Here is a 23,391-nt window from a genome sequence, read left to right as displayed (position 1 = left end):
TTCAAAGCTCTTTCTCTCTCCCACATCAGGTTTTCCTTCTATGGGCTAAACTTCTCCCAGTTTAGTAGCTTGGTAGAATGAAAGAATTATGTAGTTGGATAAACTGACTAGATTCGTTTCCCAGTTCTGGCACTTTCTCTGACGTGTACTCTTGCCATGTACTTTCGGGTCAAAAGTTTCTCTTCTGTGAAATGGGATAACAATATTCACCTTCTTCCTACCAGTCCCTTCATGTTTTTCCTATGTGGCCTGGTCTGACCACGTTCACTATTGTTTTCTATGCCTCTTTTTCATTTCATGCTAAAAAGTGTTCCCTAGACACTTCCTACACTTTCCTTCTAATGCTAATCAAAACACCAGGCCTTACTGAAACAATTAGCTGGGCTTCAGGTTGCATGTACAAACCAAAGTACGTTGACGAATGTGTTTGTCCCTGCTGTGGTGGTTGTCCAGCATTAGGCTTTCCTCTGGTGAGCGCATGAGCACTTCAGCCTCCATATTCTAACCCTCTGGGACTGGATTTAGGAGTAGAGTTATGTGACACAGTATCAAGGAAGAGGCAATGTTCCTTTTTTTTTTTTTTGAGACAGAGTTTCGCTGTTGTTACCCAGACTGGAGTGCAATGGCACGATCTCGGCTCACCGCAACCTCCGCCTCTTGGGTTCAAGCAATTCTCCTGCCTCAGCCTCCCGAGTAGCTGGGACTACAGGCGCGTACCACCATGCCCAGCTAATTTTTGTATTTTTACTAGAGACGGGGTTTCACCATGTTGACCAGGATGGTCTTGATCTCTTGACCTCGTGATCCACCCGCCTCGGCCTCCCAAAGTGCTGGGATTATAGGCATGAGCCACCGCACCCGGCCCCGAGGCAATGTTACTTAAAAGGGTCATGGCAGTAAGAATTATGGTGGGGGCCTGGAGCGGTGGCTGATGCCTGTAATCCCAGCACTCTGGGAGGCTGAGGCGGGTGGATCAGGAGTTTGAGACCAGCCTGGCCAACATGGCGAAACCCCATCTCTACTAAAAAATACAAAAGTTAGCCAGGTATGGTGGTAGGTGCCTGTAATCCCAGCTACTTACGAGGCTGAAGCAGGAGAATCGCTTGAACCCGGGAGGCGGAAGTTGCAGTGAGTCAAGATTGTGCCATTACACTCTAGCTTGGGCAACAGATCAAGACTGTCAAGAATTATGCTGGAGATTGAAGAACGCATAGCCACAGAGTCTTATGAAAGAGACATGGGCATATAATTGTTCGAAAGATTTGAGCACACGATGCTTGCCAAAATGCAAGTGCACACTCTGATGCTTCTCAGTATTCCCTCTCGAAATGGAATATAACTGGGTCAGAATAACCAGACTACCCACTCCACCCCTGCCAGGCAAGGCTAGATCATCTGCCTTCAACTAGGATGGTGTCCTTAGCCAGACCCCCGATACTCTGAACTAGGATTGCATCATCTGTGAAATGAGGGGATTGGGCAAGGTCTCTTACAAGGGTGAACATTCTGTGAGTCGTATTCTCAAGAGAGTAGATGGTTCGCATATTAAACAAACATTTCTGACTCAGACTTCTCTCATGTTTTCAAACTTCCTGTTTATCTGCATAAAAAGCAAGTCTTTTCTGCTCATCAGATGACCTACCTTATCTGATAATTCCTTATGACTTCCATCCCTAGACATAGAAACATAAATCCCTTCCACTTAATTTGGGTGCTCAATCTTCTTTCTTGGCCAACACAAGTGCCTGTCTCGCTGTGAAATAACAGGCACTGGAAAATCATCTTTGGGGCAAAAAAAAAAGTTTTGTGTCACACTGAAGCAATCTCTGATGGTAAAAAATTAGGGGGAAACCCAAGTGTCCAATAAGAAGGGAATGGCTCAGAATGTTGTGACAGGGCTAAATGAAAAAATATTGTATCTCCGTGATTATAAATCAACAAATATCTAATGAGCAGCCATGTCCAGAGCCTTGCTGGGCACCATGGAGAATATATAGCTAGTCCATCTAGCCACCTAGAAAACGGGACTAAAATACATTAAGTCTAAAGCAGTATAATTAACGGCAATAAATTGCGGCTGTTAAAGGAGTTCAGAGAAGATGGATGGGACAGGAGGAGATGCGAGCACTGTAGGAGGGCTGATCACAGCAGAGGGCTTTCGTGAAGAGGAAGTAAGGTCGAAGAGGCTGTGAGGCCTTGAAATCCAGCAGAAACCCTAGCGACCTCCCCCACCTACCGTGATGAAGCAGCTGGAAGTGCATCTGTTTTGATGCTAAGGACTGCTCAGTGCAGTGCAGCTATAAATCCATCTCTTTCCTACGGAGAATAACAACTCAAGGAGAAGTCAACGGTGGCCCTGAGATGTTTGCAACATATAATAATAAAAATAACAATATACTGTATGTTCCACGGTTTGATACTGCCTCAGGGTATTGTCATAAGCACGATATTTCCTTTAACTTCTCACTACAACCCTGGGGATGAGGCAACAGTGGATGGGGATAGAGACAGTCCTAGAACACACATCTCACACAGCCCCTGCCTCTCTCAGGCATCTGCTTTGTGTTGTGAGCATTGTCTATTGTGCCATCTAAACACAGGGCATTCTTATCACTCTTCAATACACAAATATTTCCTTACTGAAGGGAGTGGAGAGGGTGTGGGATCCTTAGCAGCACTGGGCAGTAAATCTGAAAGCAGAACTTGTTAGTTTCTAAACAAGGACCAGCCAGTTAGACCACAGAGTGGGTGTTTCCATGCAAATTCCAGCACTTTCATGTTGCTCCATGAACTGAGCCCAGCCAGGACAGCAAGCCATGGTTTTTGTATTATTATTATTATTATTATTTTGCAACCAGCTAAGGAGTCTTTGATTAGGCCTAGAGAGGGACTCAATTAGCATCATGGAAACAGAGCAGATTTCAGAAAGGAAAGGTCAGCCGCAAGCCTTGCATTTGCTATCAGCCATCTGCCAAGCAGGAAGTGCTACTCAGATCTATTTTTAATCATCTTCCCTAGGCTAGGGCTTCTGGGAAAATTCAGAGGCCAGGGTTATTCCAAGACAAACATTTAATTGCTACCTTTCTGTACACATTTTTAAAAAGTCTCTGGATACTCGAGATCAACTTATACAGAGAGACTCAGTTTCTGGGTTCTATCACTCTGGTACCTACATCCAAGGTTATCTCTGGAAGCCATGATGGGGGACCTCTCCTTGGGGCCTGTCTGGGATATCCACTAACTCCACATAATGTAGTAATTCCTATAGCCAGCAGGTTTCAGATACGTCCTTTGGTTGCAAGTGACAGGAAGAGAGGAGGAGGTGGGAGTTCAGGTCTAGGAGTTCATGTTCATTCCCCAAAGAAGTGAGACCAGTGAAGCAAACTGTGCAAACTTCCTCATCACTCCCATTTTCACTTTAAGCTCATTTATCACTTTAGAAAGGTAAATTAAAGCCAGTTCATCCAGGTAATCTCATTTGTTACTAAAGATATTGATTACTAAAGAAAGGGGAGAGGTTTCATCTTAATTCCAAAGGTCCCAGCCTGTGCTGTGGCTGGTGCATCCAGGCACGAGAACATTCTGTCCACTGGCTCCTTCTCCCTCCTGTCTCGGAGCAGTGCTATGTCTCAGTCCAACCCAGCCCACAGAATGAAACATCTCTGAGACGTCTGGACAGAGAGTCTGGCACAGCCAGGGCAGACTATGCAAAGACAGAGCCTGGCTCAGGCAGTCCCTGCATTCTCCAGCTCACACATCGAACACAAGAGTTTCCTTGCCTCTTGACACTTACAAACTTTCAGCCTCCAATTTCTACCCCAAGGTAAAGCCTGAGCATATGTACGATTGTGCCCCAGCCAAGCCATGTTCCACCTGCCAGTAAAGAACTGGTATACGGGAAACAGGCAGCTGGTCACCACCCAGGGCCTGCCCCATCCAACACGATACTGGGGAGCTGCAGGGTCCACTGTGCCTGCTGACAAAGGGGTCTGCTCAGCATTTACCCACCTCTGCACCTTCCCCCTTCCCTACTGTTAGAAGCTTATCTGTCTGTGAGCAGCTGGTGGGAAAGCTGAGCCGAAAGGGCACCTTGGCCATGGGATCTTTGCCTAAGGATGTGAAACAGGAGACTGCGTATTTGGGGCAACTTAACACCGGCCAGAGCCCAGCCAGCAGGCCAGGGAGGAAGGGACTGACTAGACAGGCGTGTGCTTCACAGGAGGTCTAACTCCCTTGGCTGGGGGCTGGAACCCCTCCTCCCAGTGTGGGGAACTCTACTCTAGTGAGCTGGGGCACACATGTCCCTGGGGAAAATAAAACAAAAACAAAAAAACAAAAAAGGGCCACTGCACAGGGTCACTCCCACTGACCCAGTTGGACGACACGTTAATTGGGGCTTCTGAGCCTTGCTGACTCTTGAGTTCCTCTTGTTGTCTGGTTTCAGCAGAGTAGGAAGTTAATCAGCAAACAGCTTAAGGAAGGATAACTCTCTGTCCCTGCTGAGGACCACCTGTGCCCCTCCTCTGTCCCTTCCTCTGTGTGCCATGGCTCGATGGGCCAGAAAACCCTACTGAAACAAATAATAAACAAATAAGCAAAAGCCATCTGGGGGTGCCATGTTTGGTCGGAGTGTAAAATGCCAGGAACAGGGAGTTACCTGGAGATTCCAAAGCCAGGCAGACAGCCTGAGAAGGACCAAGAGAAGGCCGTATGTTGGGTTCCTCTGTTTAGTCGAAGCAAGAAATAGGTTCTGTGATAGAACACTTAATGGTAGACCCTGGGATCAGGACTGAATTTAAATTCTAGCCTGCCTGGCCTGAGGACCAGTAAAAACCAGATTATATGACAGTCTTTTGCTGCTATTTCATTTGTTCTGACCTGATAATAAAAATCAGAATCATTAAAAAAAGAAAAATTCTGGTACTGCCATTTCCTAACTGGGTCTCCTTGGTCAACTCAATCTGTCTGAGCCTCACATTCCTCAGCTGAAAATGGAGAGTAGCACATCTCTCTTTGGATCAGTATGAGGCAAAAGACATGATTCACACATAACATGCCCAGCATAGTGCCTGGCCCTTATAAGACACCCAGTAAAATTATGGCTATTGTTATAATAATTAAAAGGAGGCCTCCTTTTTCTGTTTCCTTCTTCAAATAAATCTCAGTCAAAACCACGCTTTGGATCTCCAGGGAATTACTACAAGTGAAAAGGGCTGGATGGCAGGCAGTGGACATTAGGGACAGCATGTGTATCTTCCAAGTACTGAGAATGCTTGTCCTAGAACTGTGGGTCCCAAATATTAGTACTGGTTGCATCAGACCTGGACAGTGATACTTGTTTAAAATACAGATCCCCAGTGGGTCTGGGACTAGGGTCAGGCGAACCAGAGGCTAGAACATGAAATTTAAGGAGGCAGTTGCTGTGGGGTGCTGACCCTGTAGTATACAACCCTGAGAGTGAGTGTCTCCTTAAATCTTGTGTCCTGGGTGACCTGCTTCCCTTGGCCATCAGGGCCCTGATTCCACATCACTCTCAGATCCTCAGAATAGGAATCTCTGGGGTGGGGCCTGGCGATCTGTCTTTGTATCTCAGGTGGTTCTGATATACTGTCAGATTTGGGAATCACTGTCCAAGAATCCCCATTTTCCAATGCCAGTTTCGATTATTCTTTAAATACAGAAAGACAGCAGAATCTACTTATTTCCACCTTCACTTAGCCCTATTCCAAACCTCATGGCTACACCAAAGCCACTAGAATTCTGCAGCTGAATTCTCTCTTTAAATTTAGAGAAAAACTCATCAACATGGGGTTGCAACTGCCAGCTTTCGATCATCTGGGGAGCCTTACTCAAGAAGCCAGGAGTGTCAGGCAAGACGGACTGCCCAGGCCCTGCAACCCCCTAGACCTCCGGGAACTAACAAAGGCCTTCTTCATAGAGTTACAGCTGCTTGTTGTCTGCCAGTGATCTACCTGCTTGCTGTTTAGCTGAAGGCACCACCAGGGAGGGACCCAGCCTGATTATATTTAAACAGCCATGGCATGTTATCAATGCTTACTACTCCACAACACCAACATTGTACAAACACACAAAGCTCAAGGATATGTGGTTTACAGAAACTAAAGAAGCTGATTTTCCAAAATAGGCCATGTTTCATTCTCATCCAATCTCAATAAAATCCTATCACTCTTTTGCTTAAAATCTTTTAGCAGGCCCAGTGGGGTGGCTCATGCCTGTAATCCCAGCACTTTGGGAGGCCAAGGTGAGTGGATCACGAGGTCAGGAGTTTGAGACCAGCCTGGCCAATATGGTAAAACCCTGTCTCTACTAAAAAGACAAAACTTAGCAGGGCGTGGTGGCATGCGCCTGTAATCCTAGCTACTTGGGAGGCTGAGCCAGAGACTCTCTTGAACCCGGGAGGTAGAGGGTGCAGTGAGCCAAGATCATGCCACTGCACTCCAGCCTGGGTGACACGGGAAGACTCTGTCTCAAAAAACAAACAAAAAAAAACCTTTTAGCAGCTCCTCACAGCATCCAGAATTGACTCTAAACTCCTTAGCCTGGCCTTCTAGGCCTTGCGTGATCACCCTGGCTGAACGCCTGCTTCCTTAAAGCACAGCCTCCCCATCTGTCCTACTCGTGGCTCTTTGGTCTCGTGTCAGATTTCTCTATCTCTTCTCAGAACAGACTCCACTTTCTTGCCTTCTTTTCTTATAAACACTCATTTTAGTAAATATTCATCCTGCTCTTTACCCTCATAACATCCAGAACAATCACTTACAGTGAAAGAATGACTGTGTTTCACTATATTTTATCACTGTTTACCTGTTTGCCTTCCCCATTAGATCATAAGGTACTTAAGGGCAAGAATTTGGGGCAGATGCAGTGGCTCACGCCTGCAATCCCAGCACTTTGGGAGGCCAAGGTGGGCGGATCGCTTGAGCCCAAGAATTTTAGACCACCCTAGGCAATATGGAGAAAACTTGTCTCTACAAAAAACAAAAATTAGCTGGGCCTAGTGGCTCATGCCTTAGTCCCAGCTACTCAGGAGGCTAAGGTGGGAGGATCACCTGAGCCTGAGAAGTTGAGGCTGCAGTGAGCTGTGATTGTACCTCTGTACTCCAGTCTGGGAAACAGAGTGAGACTCTATTTTAAAAAAAAAAGACAATTTCATTGCATCCATTTCTGTATCCCCAGTGCTTCATACAGTAAGATTCAATATATGCAGAGTGATCAGAGAGGTTAAGTGACTTGCTCAATGCCACACTGAAAATTTAGTGCAAAGCCAGGTCTGGAGCAGAGGTGGCTTGACCCTCAAATTCACGGCTTTTCAAATGGTGCCACAGACTCTCCCTCAGCAGGGCCCCACACTGTTTTCCCATTACAGTGATGATGACTCTGTAGGAAACTATGTGCCCTATCTGGCTTGATCACCTTGCAACCTATGGTGGGAACCTGTGGGTGCTAGATGGATGGGGCTGAAGTCCGGCCTGTGGCACGGAATTCTCACCAGGGTGTCAATTAGACCTTGTCAATTAGCATGGTGCCTCAACCCCCACACTCTCCATACCAGCCACCATGCTGGTTTGAGATTCCTCTTGAAATCACAGAAACCCATTTCTCCAACACACATTTCACAACAGTCTTTCTAATCATCTTACCCAGGGTTAAGTAAATCAGTCCAAGAGCCAAATTGGGCCTTTCACCTGTTTTGCAAATAAATTTTTTCTGGAAGACATCTGTGCTCATTTGTTTATGTATTCTCTGTGGCTGTAGATTTGAGTGGAGACCATATGTCCAGCAAAGCGTAAAATACTTACTATCTGGCCTTTATAGAAAAAGTTTTGCAGACCCTTGGATCTAGCCCAAAGAACAGGGAATCCAGACTGCAAACAGCCCCTCCCTTCTACCAAGGGACCGGCTGCCCCTACTCTGGAAGTGAGTGAACCAACTGGCTTTTGAATGAAGTCATTTCTTTTTTTAGCCCTGGTTACAGGCCTAGGATCCAGGAGGAGGTTTTGCCTGTCAGAGGCACACAGGGACCAGCAACACCGAATACATGGCCTGGCACATCATGACACTCAATTAATGTTTATAGAATAAATAAACAAACAAAGGCACGGGAAATCAGCCAGTCTGAGCCTTGAACAGAAGTCCATACTCCTCCCGTCAGTTTCAAGGTGACCAGTCACACAGGTGCCTGGCAGCAGTCGGGTGACCTAGATTTGTCAGACCTTATCTTATCGGCTTTCCTTTCTCCTGTATTTACCCAGCACCTGCCCCCACAACGCTCAGGGCGGCTGGCCTCTTGTTTTTATAGAGAAAGAGACAGACAGGGAAGTTTGTGTTTTCTCCTGCTGGTGGTGGGGAGAATCAAGAAATATGGGGGCTTCGAGCTTCAAAGAGCTCAATGAAGTCTAGTTTCACTGGCTTCCTCTCCCCTCAGGTTTCCTAGGTGAATGTGTCTCGGATGAACCTTAAAGGCCCCCTCCAAGTCCTACCTGTGGTTTGGAACATTCCGCATCTAAAGGGGAAAGGCCAGCTGTGGATAAAGCTGGCGGCTTTCAGAAGGTCAAGAGTGTAAACACAGCAGCCCCCATCCAGGCAGACGCCTGGTCCTGAGAACACGGGCATTCCTCCAAAGATGCATCAGAGAACAGGGGGCTGCCCCACCAGGCTGGGCAAGCTCACTCTGCAGGGGAGGGAGGACAAGGACCGCCAGGGAAAAAAGGCCGTATGCACTTCAGCATCTCATGAAAATTAGGCAAACTGAATGGAAAGCACTATGGAAATGCTGGCTTGTCAGCTGCCCCGATAACCCCGGGGCCAGGCTCAGGAAGGAGATCCTCGTTTCTGTTGCCACCAGCCACTCCTTCAGGTGCTGGGCCTCCCAGGAAGCAAAGGGTACTGGGTACGGGCTCAGTGAGGGCAAAGCTTGCATCTGTTTGCCACTGTGTTCCCAGAGTCTAACATGCCAGAGGAGCTCACGCAAAGTGGAACAAATGACGGGGCTCAGTGCAGGAGGGTTCACACAGGGATTTTTTGTTTTGGCGAGGAAAGACTCTTCTGTCTCCTCATTATCTGGTGGGACGCTAAGGTGACGGTTAGTCTTCCAACAGATAAGTGAGGAAACAGAAAACTGCTTTTGGTGGAGCCAACCCTAACAGGAAGGAAAAGGAGCTCCTGGGCCCCTAAAGATAATTTTCCTTTTGATGATCATAACTTACCCCTTCAAAGACCTAAGGGTGTGGGGGACAAAAGGGGAGAGGAGAACCAGCGCCACCTGCTCCGCCTCCTGACATCACTGTGGTCTGGCAGGGAGGGAGTTTATGGACTGATTAGATGTTGTTGTTTTTAGCATCTCCTCCTCTCTTCCTCTCTCCCTCCTCCTCTGACTCACTGTCCAGCCACCAGCATAAGCCAGGGAGAGGAGGGAAACAGCTAAAGCTCCCCTTGGCTGGGAAGTCCTTACCCCAGAGATAATACTCTGGGTCACCAGGTCAAACCCTCCTCTCAGCAGCTTTGCTGAGTGCTTTGAAAACAAAGGTCTCTTTTGGTTTTGTTTTTTTAAGATAAAGAAAAGGGTTTCTTTCAAAAGATACCCCCACCCCCACCCTGAAGGGTCACAGAAGGAATCAAACTGACATGCAATTCTTAGCTCCTGCTTCACTGTCTGGGCCAGAGACTTCTCTTCCAGCCATCTGGGCTGCTGTGTCACAGCAGACTGAGGGCTTCAGGTGGGTCAGAGGCACAGTAACCACCTGACAGACTGGAAGGGAAGGAGGCAGGGGGAGACTTTTGCGTTTACATTCTAGAGAGACCTGGCTGCTGCCTAAAGGTAAGGCCCCAGAGAGCCGTGGTGGAAGGTGCTGCTGCTATTTCACTACCTCCTGAGACCTGCTGGCTCCGCTGGGAGGAAAAGGAACAAGCAACTCCATAACGAGAGGCCTCAAAAGACCACGGATGACAACTGTAGGGCTCAAGAGCAGCAGTTGAGACTCTCCAAAATGAAGGGCAACAAACAAGTGTGCCAGGCCTACTAGGGTGCCAGGCCCTGTTCTGTCTGAGTGTCACAGTCCATTTGCTTTCCTTCGTGTATTTCCATAGAATAACATTAGCTTCCAACATTTATTGAGCAGTTACTATATGCCAGGCCCTGGGGCAGGACTTCACATTGATTAACTCATTTAATTTTCACAAAAATCCCATCAGGTATCTAATATTACTATTAATCCCATTTGCCAGTGAGGCCATTAAGACGCAGAGGGGGCCAGGCTCTGTGGCTCACACCTGTAATCCCAGCAGTTTGGGAGGCCAAGGCGGGTGGATCACCTGAGGTCAGGAGTTCCAGACCAGCCTGGCCAACATGGTTAAACCCCGTCTCTACTAAAAATACAAAAAAAAATTAGCCGGGTGTGGTGGCACGCACTTGTAATCCACCTACTTGGAGGCTGAGTAGGAGAACTGCTTGAACCCGGGAGGCGGAGGTTCTAGTGAACTGAGATCACACCATTGTTGTACTCTAGCCTCTAGCCTGGGCGACAGAGCAAGATTCTGTCTCAAAAAAAAAAAAAAAAAAAAAAGACACAGAGGGATTACTTACTGTACACAGCTACCAAATGAATAAGCCAGGGTTGGAACCCAGACGGTCTGGCTCAGAGGTTATACCATGAGCTGCTATATTATATGGTCTCATATCTGATGCCTACTACATTAGACTCAGAAGATGCGGGGGAGGTAGAAGGTCTAACCTGTTGCACTCATTTGGATAAATGAAGAAAAGGGAGAGCCAGAGAGGTGAACAGTTTTGCCCAAGATCATACCGCTTGATCTTTTCAATCTCCCAGGTGCCGGCCCTCTCCCAGGGCTCCCTCCAGAACTTACAAGCATCTGCTATGTGCAAGGTGGTGTGGTGGGAAGGAGGTGGCAAAGTGCAAAATCAAGAGGCTCTTGGTTTCTCTCTGGGCCTTGGCTTCCTAATCTGCAAAATGAGGAGTTGAGCTAGAAACTCCAGGTTCAAAGGCACCTCCAGCCATAAAGTTCTAAGCATCTATGACTCCAGGACATTGAGAATCTTGTTAGGAAGCAAGACAATTATACATAAAAAGTGCAAGTAACGATAATAACACAGGCCACACCACAAGACAGTCATTGATTTCCAAATGAACAACCAGAGAGTGATTTCCACAGACACTCAGAGAGAAGGAACATCCTATAGATCAGTAAGACTTACTGGAAGAAAAAAATACGTGAGCTGGTCTTCAAGAATGGGTAGGAAGTGAATAAAGAGAAAGGAAAGGAGAAGGATTCACCAAGGCAAGGGAAATGACAGGAGGGAAGAAAGGGTGGGATTTGCCACAAGTATTACTGAGTAGACCATAAAACAGGCAACGCGAAAAGCACCTAGGCCACATTGCCAAGTGGTAGCAAAAAGTACATGAGCAGATCTGAATCCAAACCCATCTGGCTTCTTGGTAACCTATGGCCTTAATCTCCACCTTGAAAGGATGTTGTAAAGTAAGTGATGCAGTAAGCAAAATACCTAAAGGAGTTCCTGGCACACAGCAGGTGCTCAATAAAGAGAAAAGTGTTGGGCTGGGTGTGGCGGCTCAAGCCTGTAATCCCAGCACTTTGGGAGGCCGAGGCGGGTGGATCACAAGGTCAGCAGTTCAAGACCAGTTGAAGACCAACATGGTGAAACCCCACCTCTATTAAAAATACAAAAATTAGCCAGGCACGGTGGTGCACACCTGTAATTCCAGCTACTTAGGAGGCTGAGGCAGGAGAATCACTTGAACCGGGGAGGCGGAGGTTGCAGTGAGCCAAGATTGTGCCACTGCACTCTAGCATGGGTGACAGAGTGAGACTCTATCTCAAAACAAACAAACAAACAAAAAACTAAGAAGGTGTTCAATAAATAATAGCTAATAGCAGCAATGTAGATTTTACATCTTGTGTGTTTGTTACAACACCAAACAACCTCATCTGCAACGTTCTTCTACCCTCTGTGGTGAGCCTTGCATTCCCATGTTTCCTAAAGACTACAGGCTCTTTAAATGCAGGAGTCATCTCCTTATCTTTACCATCCAGGATTCAATGTTGTTTAAAGCACAAGAAATACTGAACTGAACAAGCAGTATATGACCGTGGGTTCTAGTCAGGCCCCCAAATACAAACAGCCGAGCTAGCAATGGTACAGATTTACCAATCCAGAGGCCAGAGGGAGTGCCATTGCTCAAACAGAAACAAAGGAATCCTGCACCCACTTCTTGCTTCCCAGAGTGAACACCCTGATGAAAAAGAGTTTCTTTGGATTTTGACTGGGAACACAAGCTTGATTACTAGTGCCCCTGCTGAGAGCCTAGACACTAATACACAAACCAATCTTAGGATTGGAACCTTAAAGGCATCTGCAAACCACAGAGTTAATTTTCAGGGTACGCCTCATCGCTTAAGTCAACGTTTCCTTTTGGTATTTAAAGTAACCACATAGAAAGAATCACATTTGAGCAGATTTTGTGCTCCAGCTGCCTGCAGTCTGCAGCAAAAGAGAAACAAAACATAAAGATGATTCACCAGATTTGGTCCCAGCAGCTCCCTTGATACTAAATTGGTAAGCAACTCTACGTGTGCCCAGATCATTAATTTTCTTTTTTTTTTTTTTTTTTTTTTGAGATGGAGTTTCGCTCTTGTTACCCAGGCTGGAGTGTAATGGCGTGATCTCAGCTCACCGCAACCTCCGCCTCCTGGGTTCAGGCAATTCTCCTGCCTCAGCCTCCCGAGTAGCTGGGACTACAGGCGCACGCCACCATGCCCAGCTAATTTTTGTATTTTTAGTAGAGACGGGGTTTCACCTTGTTGACCAGGATGGTCTCAATCTCTTGACCTCATGATCCACCCGCCTTGGCCTCCCAAAGTGCTGGGATTATAGGCATGAGCCACTGCGCCCGGCCACAGATCATTAATTTTCACAGGGAGCAGGCATGACTGACTGTGGGACAGGTCTGCCTCCCATCTAAAGCATGTGACTTCCTGAACTCAATTCCCCTTGTCCATGCTTACCAATGATAAAGACAATTTTTTAAAAACCATAGAATGCTTCTATTTCTTTGCCAAGCAGCGGTCAAGGAGTATTTGCTGAATGACCACCATGTGCCTGGAACACATTCAGACCACTGCAATGGACAGACACCACTTGCTCCATTCTAGTCTCTTCCTCACTAGTTCATCTACCATACCACGGCAACACTGACCATTTGCTGGTCATGTCATCGCTTGCTTAAAAGTTTTCAGTAGCATCCAACTGTCAATGGGATAACATCCTAGCTTCTATTCTTCTAATAATCTGACTTCAACCTACACTTTCAATGTGTTTTCACAGTTTTTCAACCTCTACCCAAAGAAAGGCTGCTCCCTGTGTGCTCCCTGCCTCTGGCTCTTTGTTCCTGCTGCTCCTTTCACCAGCTCCTCCCCATCATTTGAGGCTTCTGCTTCCAGGCACAGGTCAATGTCACTTCTTTAAGTCTTCCCAGAACTGCATTTTCTAGACAGACAGATGGATCTTAAAGTTTGATATTGTGTTTGTGTGTGTGTGTGTGTGTGTGTGTGTGTGTGTGTGTGTGTGTGTGTTTTCCTTTTTTAACCAACAGTATCTTTGGTGGAGAGCCTGATGAAAGCCATGAAACCCTCCCTAGAAAAATATACATGCAATTTCATGGATTCCCTGAAGCCAGTCCATAGACCCAGATTGAAACTCACTGATAAAGATCTCTTCTCTTAGAGTACTAAGTCATTCACTCAGATATTCACTGAGAATCTACCAGTCTTAGGAGCTGTGCTACTGCTATAGACACAAAAATGGTATCACAATCGTCTCCTCAAGTAATTCACAGGCTAATGGGAAACATGCGTCATCATACTGTGATAATTGCTTTAAAAGAAACACAAGATGAAGCAGAAACTTCAAGAAGGCATAACATGAATCTATTATTTCCCAAACTAGGATAAAAGTTCCTTGAGAACAAAATCTTTGAGGGTAGTATTATAATATCTAAAATAGTGCTATGTATACACACACACAGAGTACATAATTAGGATTTGTACAAAGACTGAATGGAGTCAATAAGATGAAAAGAGCAAGTATAGGCACAGTCCCCACTGCCATCACCCACATACGCCAGAAACTCTTGAGATCCAGTTAAAATGGTCCCACTGTGGACCAATTGTGCTATACAAATTATCTCAATTTGGGCACGGTGGCTCTTGTCTGTAATCCCAGCACTTTGGCAGGCCGATGCGGGTGGATCGCTTGAGGTCAAGAGTTCGAGACCAGCCTGGCCAACAGAGTGAAACCTCGTCTCTACTAAAAAATACAAAAATTATCTGGGCATGGTGATGCATGCCTATAATCCCAGCTACTCAGGGGGCTGAGGCACAAGAATTGCTTGAACCCGGGAGGTGGAGATTGCAGTGAGCCAAGATTGCACCACTGCACTATAGCCTGGGTGACAGAGTGAGACTCTGTCTCAAAAAAAAGAAAAAAAAAAAAATCCCAGCCTAATTTATGGCTCTTTTCATCCTGAACAGGTTCAATCTCTGCCCCTATGGAGGGAAGATACCATAAGATGCTATATTTTACAAGCCCCAAATAGTTTCTTTTCACCAAGAAACACTGTAAAGTAACCACATCCCTTTGTTTGGAGACTTTCTGTACAGACTTGATTCACCTGTCACCCACCCGTTCCTGGGTGGTCAACAGATACTTCTAGAGGAGTACAAAAGAGCTAATGCTTCATTAGTAGGAGACAGGGCTTCCAAAGGTCACACAGTTGAAGAAAAGAATTAAGTAATTTGAGGTTGGGAAATGCGATTCTCTTTATAAAAGCCAAAATGGTAAAGCATGTCTTGAAACTGGGCTTACTGGGTTGTGCTGGAACTCTTCCATAATTTGTCACTTCTATAGCTTAGATGTGACGTTTAAGAAACACTGACGTGGCTGGGTGCGGTGGCTCACATCTCTAATCCCAGCACTTTGGGAGGCCGAGGCAGGCAGATCACTTGAGTTTAGGGATTCGAGACCAGCCTGGCCAACACGGCAAAACCCGTCTCTACTAAAACTACCAAAATCAGCCAGGCGTGGTCACGCACACCTGCAATCCCAGCTACTCGGAAGGCTGAGACAGGCGACTCTCTTGAACCCAGGAGGCAGAGGTTGCAGTGAGCCGAGATCATGCCACTACACTCCAGTCTGGGCAACAGAGTGAGACTCCATCTCAAAAAAAAAAAGAAAAGAAACACTAGCATTCAACAGCAAAGCGGCAGAGGAACCCACTAAAGCTTGGGCCATACAGAGCAGCTGTTCCCACCCTTCTGTTTCTTAGCACCATTGCTCTGGTAACGAGCCAGCTCCCACTATTCTAGAAACAAAAGGCTTACTTTTTGAGATAGACATTTACGCCTGCAATCTGTTTTTTCCCTCCTCTTAAAAAATAAATACGAATTTTATTCGAGCATGGTTTTGGTAAAAATCATTATGTCATCTAGCCACTGGATATCAAAAACTTAGAGCTCAATTAACAAAACTAGAGCTCAAAATAACTATTTCGCAAGTTAGGTAAGTTCACAGAACAATTATCTTTAAGAGCTACATCTCAAATTGTAGATATTCTTTTTTATTATTTCTTTTCATCTTTATTTTTAATTTTTGCTAACTAGCATTCTGGTCTGATTATACTGTACATATTCTTTATAAATTATGATGTCTAATGTGATACAGTAGCCACTAACAGCACTACTAATGATATAGCTCAATGCTCACTATCCCGTTTTCCAGGGCACCTAGAGAAAAAAAGAAATGAGGGGAGTTTTAGAAATTATTTTCCTGTATTTATTATTTACATGAAGTTTTCAGGACATAGATAATTCCATCAAGATTTTAGAGAGTAGTTTTATTGTGCATTAAAAACACAAACTGGCCAGGCGCAGTGGCTCACACCTATAATCCCAACACTTTGGGAGGCCAAAGCAAGCGGATCACTGAAGGTCAGGAGTTTGAGACCAGCCTGACCAACATGGTGAAATCCCATCTCTACTAAAAATACAAACATTAGCCGGGTATGGTAGTGTGTGCCCGTAATCCCAGCTACTTGAGAGCCGGAGGCAGGAGAATCACTTGAACCCAGGAAGCGGAGGTTGCAGTGAGCAGAGATCGCACCACTGTACTGCAGCCTGGTCCACAGAGGGAGACTCCATCTCAAAAAAAGAAGAAAACAAAACAAAACAAAACACAAGCTGGTGAGCTGTGGGAATTGAGAAACAAATCCCTGCCCTAAGAGGCAAAGTGGACGGGAGAGAACGGGGCAGATCTGGGCACTTCCACAGCAGCCCTCCCTCCGTGGCACTGCTTCTAAGCCACCACACTGGGTACTACACTACACTGGTGTAGAACAGGAGGGCTCAGAGCCAGACCTGGGAAACTGAGGGCAGAGTCTACCTCTTGGCAGCCACTAGATCAATACAAGGCTTCAGAACATCTCACTCCCTGACTCTTCTCAAAGCAATGCCGCATCTAATCTCTAGACAGGAAGGGAAAACCTAAATGTCACCACTATAAGCCCAATGGAACCCCACAGGAACAAAAACCACCTGCGTCCTAAATGCTCTCGACCTCAGCAGGACTGCCCAGAGCCTGAAAACAAGTCGGGCCAGGGCTTCTCACACAGAACACTGTGGAGGGGTACAAGGTAGACAGCCCTGGCTCTGAGGCTGTGTGACCTCAGGCTGGTCGCTGAGTCACCCATGACTTGTTTCCTCATGAAGAGAGGCTTGAACGAGATGATCGGTAATTCTGGGAATTCCATATTTGTCACCAGAAGATAATCTGACCTATAGATCTGATATAACGATAATGTAGGCCACAAGCCTGTAATCCCAGCACTTTGGGAGGCTGAGGCGGGTAGATAACGAGGTCAAGAGATGGAGACTATCCTAGCCCACACGGTGAAACCCCGTCTCTACTAAAAATACAAAAATTAGCTGGGTGTGGTGGTGGGCGACTGTAATCCCAGCTACTCAGGAGGCTGAGGCAGAAGAATCACTTGAACCCGGAAGGTGGAGGCTGCAGTGAGCTGAGATCGTGCCACCGCACTCCAGTCTGGGCGACAGAGCGAGACTTCATTTCAAAATAATAATAATAATAATAATAATAATAATGTAAACAGTCTTGCAGACTGAGCAAAAGGTTTCCTCATCCCACATCCACTGCACGCCCATTCTACAATTCCTACCACCCCTTTCCTCCAGGACCCAGAGCACTAAAGCAACCCTGTGTTAGCATGAAGTCACAAATCCCCAAAGTGGGTTTGTGATAAATTAATCCAATGTATCATTCTTAAATGGCCAACTCCACAATGCCATCAAGGGGTTGGCAGGAGAGAGGCAAAGGCAGGACAACAGACAAAAAATTTTCATATAAAAGCTTCGTGAAGACCCAGGTTTCCATAATAGATTACATCCACTAAAATGAGTGTTTAGATTATTCTCACTAGGTCTGGCTACTCACTGTTCCAATTGAAGCTATTATTATTTTATAACCAAAGCATATTTTTATACTAGGGCTTGTACCATTAGGGAAGAAACAACAGTGTGAGCAATTCCTCATGCCAACTCAAAATACCTCTGCGTGCAAACACTCCAGCATTTAGACCACAACACCCCCTAAGAAAGAAATTGTAGGATGTCTCAGCACATTCCCTAGATAGTTCTGCCATCAATTCAAAGAGTTTTCCCCCCTACCCTCTCTTCCATGTTACAGAGAAAATGCCATGTTACCTTTCGACAGATAAACTTGGCTTTCAATCACTCCTTCTCATATCCAACTCTTGTGCCTCAGGTTCTAAAGTGAAGCCATCTTAGCCAAACTAAAACTGGTTGGTGTCAGGCAGGAATAATCTCCTCCAACCCACCCCCTTGCCTTTTTGTTCTTTTCTTTTGGACAGTAAGGCCAAGAGAAGCAAACAGACTACTTTATATTTATATAGAGCTTTGTAATTTGCAAACCACCCACATGTCCATGATCTCATCTGAGACTCATAACAATTCAATGAGATAAACCTGCTCCCCCAAGTAAGGTATGCCTACTCCACAGGACTGTTATGGGGATAGCATATGGTGAGCACACAGTAAGTGCTGGCTGCTAGAGACATTTGCTATGGTCTGAATGCCTCCCTAAAATTCATATGTTGTTGAAATGCTCACCCCTAGGATCAGGCCTTTGGGAGGTGATGAGCTCATCAGGCAAAGCTCTTGTGAATGGGATTAGTGTCGTTACAAAGAGGCCAGAGAGAGAACCCTCCCTTCTACCATGTCAGATTAAGTGAGGCGCTGTCTGTGAGCCAGAAAGCAGGCCCTCACTGAACTGAAACTGCTGGTACCTTGAACTTGGACTTCCCAGCCTCCAGAACTGTGAGAAACAAATTTCCGTTGTTTATAAGCTAACTAGTCTATGGTATTTTGTTTTAGCAACCCTAATGGACTAAGAGAGCATTAAACACAGTAAACATTATTTTACCTGTTTTATGAGCGAGAAACTGAGGCTTGGAAATTGGATAGTTGGTTGCAGACAACTAGGCCTCTAGGGATCTAGAGCAAGCTGGGAAGGCAGAAAGCCTGGTGCAGGATTCTTTCCACCACCATGCCAATACAAGACCCCAGCTGTTCTCAAAACTGTTTAACTGTACATTTCCATGTAGGCTTAGGCACACTGATAGGAAGGAGCCTGATGTTCCAGTCCTAGTCCCAGTTTGCTGCTGGTCACACACTCAGACCTTTGTGTCCCCTTCTTCATAATGAAAGCACTCACATTTTTCTCTCTTTTTTTTTTTTGCACTAAACAAATGTCAAGCTTTCAGATGAAAAGCCCTATTACCAGTACAAAGTATCATTTAATTACACTGCTGCTCCAGCTCCAGTTATCTGCTTCCCAGCTCCTAACTCCCACTGGGCAGATTCTGAAACTGCATAGGAGATTAAGTCAAGAGAGGAGAACAGGAGAGACATTCTCTCCTTGAACTTTCTTAAATGGAAGAGAGGAGGGGAAAAATGAAAAGAAAGGCCTATTTTCCAAGGAGGAGGCTGGGGCAATGATCTTTCCATTAGGCAGACCTGCATAAGAATCTATAGATTATTTAATGCCGGGGGTGGCTGTGGAGTGAAATAAAGGAACCTTTGTGCAATGCCAGCCACAGCTCCCTCACGCTTTCCCCACAGTCAGGCATTTCACCCAACCCTTTAAATCATCAAGCTCTAATGCACCCCATCTGTGTACCGGCCTGAGCCAATGAAACTGAAGCCTGTGCTGACTTTGGCCTGGACTTGTGAATGAGCCTTTCTGCCCTAAAAGGCAGAGGAAGGACGTGAGGCCAATAAAGTATTTTTTTTTCCTCATTACTTGTCTTCTCCAAGGCTCAACCTCCATCTATTCATTTATCATTTACTGAGCTCTGGCCATGGGTCAGGTTCTGACCCTGAGACACAAAGCTGATACAGGCCATGGCCCAAGGACATGTAAGAAAGAGCTCAGGAGAAAGAGGAGGGAGGTGAAGGAGAAGGGACACTCTTGGGTACAGCACAGAGCCCTGAAATACCCCTACCTGCATATTCAGGGAACGTGGCTTAGTTCTGAGTGGCTAAAACAAAGTAGAGAACTGGCTGGAGACCTAACAAGAAAAAGCTAGACTCTACCAAATTGTCAAAGGCCCTGTATACCAGGCCAAAGAGAAAAGACATACATTCTGAAGGCCATTGCCATCTCCACATATTCAGCTTCTGCCCATCTTACAAGGGCCAGATCAAAGAATCACCTCCTCCAGCTATCCCTCCTGAACACCCACTCTGAGTAATCAGTCTTCTCTGAACCTCTGATTTGACATCTTGGACAAGTTTTATGAGTTTCAGCTTCTTCATCCGCATAAAATATGACTCATGTCACCTACCTTAAAGACTTCACATGAAGGTTAAGTGAGAGAACATTTATAAAGTGTCAAGTTGCAGTTTTTAGTACATAGATGGGGCTAAAATACCTTATTGTATTAAAATACCTTCCTTGTATTAAAAAAAGGTATGCCTTGGCTTCCTTAGTGGATAATTTCTCTGGAGATTTCAAAAAAAAAAGACAACTCACAATTCCTCTCCAACTTCGCAAACCCAGTTCAAATGCCCAGGAGACCAACTCCTCTCTTTTCTCACCGATACCTCCTCACATTCAAACTTCCAGGCTCAAGGGGTTCCCCAAAATTCAAAGGAAAGCTGAGAAGGAAGCTAAAGGCTGGCTGAAACATAGCAGTATAAAGGAGAGGAATTAGCAGAACCGTAAAGAAAGTGCGGCAGCGTGACAGTCTGGCCAGAGGATAGGACTCTGAGGGGCTGCATGTTTCAAGCTCTGTGGCCACCTTAGACCCTGGGGTGCACCAGAACGAGGGGTTTGGTCCTCAGGCCTGATCTGCAAATCCTCACTACTACAGATGTGGTTGTTTGGGCAGCTTTCTTCAAAGGTCTTCTTCTCAGGTCAAATCAGCCAGCTGGAGAGGACTGTTCTACAAGCACTGACTAGATCCTTCATTTCTTTCTGGCTAGGGCTACCAAACCAGAGGCACAGAAAGCAAAACAGCCACCTTTTCCAGCAGCTTTTACAAACAGATGAAAAACACTGATTTAAAAACAAAACAAAACTCTGTCTGGGTCTGCATAAAGGTGGGTTGGCTTGTTTTTACTTTAATGGCATGAAGTACAGGTTCTGGGTTAAGATTTTTTTACTTTTTATTTTTTTATTTTTTCCTTTTTTTTTTCCCCAAGATGCTTTTTTAAGGAAAAAGTCTCCCATGATCTCTTTCTCTTTGTCATGCAGCCTAGTAAAACCTGTTTCTCCTCCCCTGGGAATCCAGGGCCAGGAGGGAAGCAGTTACCCTGAGAATGCTGCCTGAAGGATTCATTTCCTGACTCGCACAACTGGCCTGTTGGTTTATTTACTTATTAATAATCCCCCAACCCCAACTTTGGAAAGCAGCTGCCTAAGCACCTCAGGAAAAACAGGGTTCCATTCTTCTGATCATGACCAAATGTCATGACATATTATCTCATGTATAAGGCACAAAGGCCTCCACAGGCCAGCGCGTCAGCTCTTCAACAAGCCACTTTTGGTCCCTGCCAAAGGCCACCCATTTTAGTAATTCCACAGTCTCCTAACTTCATGGGGGCTCTCTCATCTTGCTAAGGAAGCCCTCTTACAAGACATCCCCCTGCTTTCTTAGAATTCAACTTCTGAGCAGACAGCACTCTTCGCTCTTCATCTGCCAACCTAAAGCAAGCCAGCTGAGCACAAGGCTCCCATCAATCCCCAGCCCTTCCCTTCTCTGGCCTACAAGCTGCCAGACCCCAAAGCCTCCAACAAGGATGACGCTTCATTTCCAAAACAGCAAATTAAACTACTACCCTGTCCCTCCAACTCAAGAGTTATTTCTCGGTTGAGTGAGACAGTCATGTAGGTCACCCCTCCCTGTACAAAGGTGAAGTACAAGTATTCCGGTGTCTTGTGAGAGCTTGTAAACCTCGGTAACCTTAGGAGCACTAAGCGCCCTCCCCGGGGTAGGCAAGGAAGGCCTGCTGGAAACGTGTACCTTGGAAATTAGTTCATCATGATTGGCCAAGTGAGCTCTGCAGTGAATGCAGCTGTAGGTCCGGTGGCAGGAGGGCAGATACGCCTGGAAAGTCTTCGATCTTGTCATCTTCACCATTGGCGCTGCTGAGTGTGGGGTGAACTCTGGGGCAGCCCACGAGGCACTCCCACAGGATGGGTCGCACGGGAAACAGCGGAAGACACAGGTAAAGGCCGTGGTTTGGCAGCGGGTGGGTGTGGGGCAGGCTCCACACACTGGTGATGTCTTCAGCAGAAGAACCCTCACGCAGAGGTCTAGGGCTAGTTCTCAGCAGCCTGTAACATCAAGGGAAGAGGACTAACATTGGCTGATGGAGCAGGGCTCCCTACAAAGCAAGCAGAGTCCACTGCCACCCGTGAAGAGGGCAACACTTCTAGGATCAAATGACCCACTTCTTTGTTCCTTGAATCATGCCCAAGATATCCAATGAATGAGAAAGAAACCACTGGAGACTCCAGTCTCGCTGCTTTTCTGGAGTGGGAAGTTCAGTATCATCTCAGCAGTTTCACTGGACACCCAGCACACTGGCATTATCATTATTCCCAGGCAGCCCTAGATAACATCAGGCTTGAAGATGTGCTACCTACAGCCCCAGGGACAGGACTCCTAAGGGCCCGCCTCTCCGGAGCCAACCGAGGTGAGTGGTTAAAGGAGAAGGGAAAGGATAGCCTCTAGAGGTTCACCACATTCAACAGTCACACCTGGATTTCTCATCTATTTCCAGATGTCGGGAGTCCAGCACTTGAAGCCATCACCTGCAGAGGCAGCAAAACCCATACCCCAGCCTTTTCTTTAGGGATTGAGCATGGGATATAAAGGATCAAGTTCCCCATCAGCAGGATCCCTAACGGCAAGCTAGCTCTTTGGGAAGAAGTGATTCTCTTTGCAATACACCTTACTCAAAAATAAATGCTCAGTACATTTTTTTAAATGAATTAAATCAAGGCATAATCAGAATCCTGCATCTAAAATTCACAATAACAGTGAATTTTACCAGAATTTCTCCCCAGCCCTCAGACTTCCCATTACTCATCCCATAGTACCATACATCTGTTCTACCACAGCCTCAGCCCTTTTGCTGGGAACCAAGGACACTGAGAAAGTGAGGTGGCTCCCAAGGTAACCAAGTGAGCAGGAAGTCCAAGTAAAGGTCTGAGGGCAGGGTCACAAGATCTCAGACTCCCTCTGCTTCTCTGTGGCTCACCTGCCTGAGGCTTCGGCACCTGCTATCCCCTGGGCTTCACTAATAGGGGTGCTGTTTCCACTTGCCTACCTCCCAGGAGAGCTGGGAGTGTTAATTAACACCTGCGTCACGCTTTGAAGATAAAATTATTTAGAGAGACGGGGAAGGAAGACAAACAACATCAGATCTTCCTGGCTGGACTACGTCTGGGATCCATCTGGATGTTTAAAGAAAGCCTGCAAATCATCGTCCTTTTTTTCCTCTAAACATCCCTGGAACCAAATCTTTTAAAGTGAAGCTGCTGTCTTCCCTGGAATCCTTCCCACCATGGCAGTCACTGAGGCCGCCATACTTTGGGGACGCTTTGTATCTTCCTGAGTAGCCAACATCTCTACCTAGCATTAGCCTGAAGGAAAATAGCAGTCACCACCCCTTATCACACAAGAGCACTTCTCTTCTGCAGCCCTGAGCTGGAGAGGAGGCGCCACATGCAAGGTG

At 46.2% G+C, this 23,391-nt stretch overlaps 1 protein-coding gene across 5 annotated transcripts in view; it reads right to left on the bottom strand.

Annotated features, from left to right (window-relative positions):
• Positions 1-23,391, bottom strand: part of YPEL2 (yippee like 2) — a 65,373-nt gene that overhangs the window by 24,479 nt on the left and 17,503 nt on the right. For 4 of the 5 annotated variants that reach the window (XM_021674684.2, XM_012445511.2, XM_012445509.3 and 1 more), the window contains exon 2: positions 21,672-21,985. In XM_021674684.2, the coding sequence (XP_021530359.1) occupies positions 21,672-21,788 (117 nt within the window). In that variant the 5' untranslated portion in view covers positions 21,789-21,985. Of the gene's footprint in view, positions 1-21,671; positions 22,303-23,391 lie in introns of those variants that run through there. The other variant, XM_064378416.1, reaches the window with a different exon arrangement.

The sequence above is a fragment of the Aotus nancymaae genome, unplaced genomic scaffold, assembly GCF_030222135.1.
Source record: "Aotus nancymaae isolate 86718 unplaced genomic scaffold, 86718_ANA_hifiasm-v0.15.2.pri h1tg000018l, whole genome shotgun sequence".
In the NCBI taxonomy this organism is placed as follows: Eukaryota; Metazoa; Chordata; class Mammalia; order Primates; family Aotidae; genus Aotus; species Aotus nancymaae.
The sequence above is the reverse complement of the archived record's forward strand: the minus strand, read 5'-3'. Positions and strand labels throughout refer to the sequence as shown.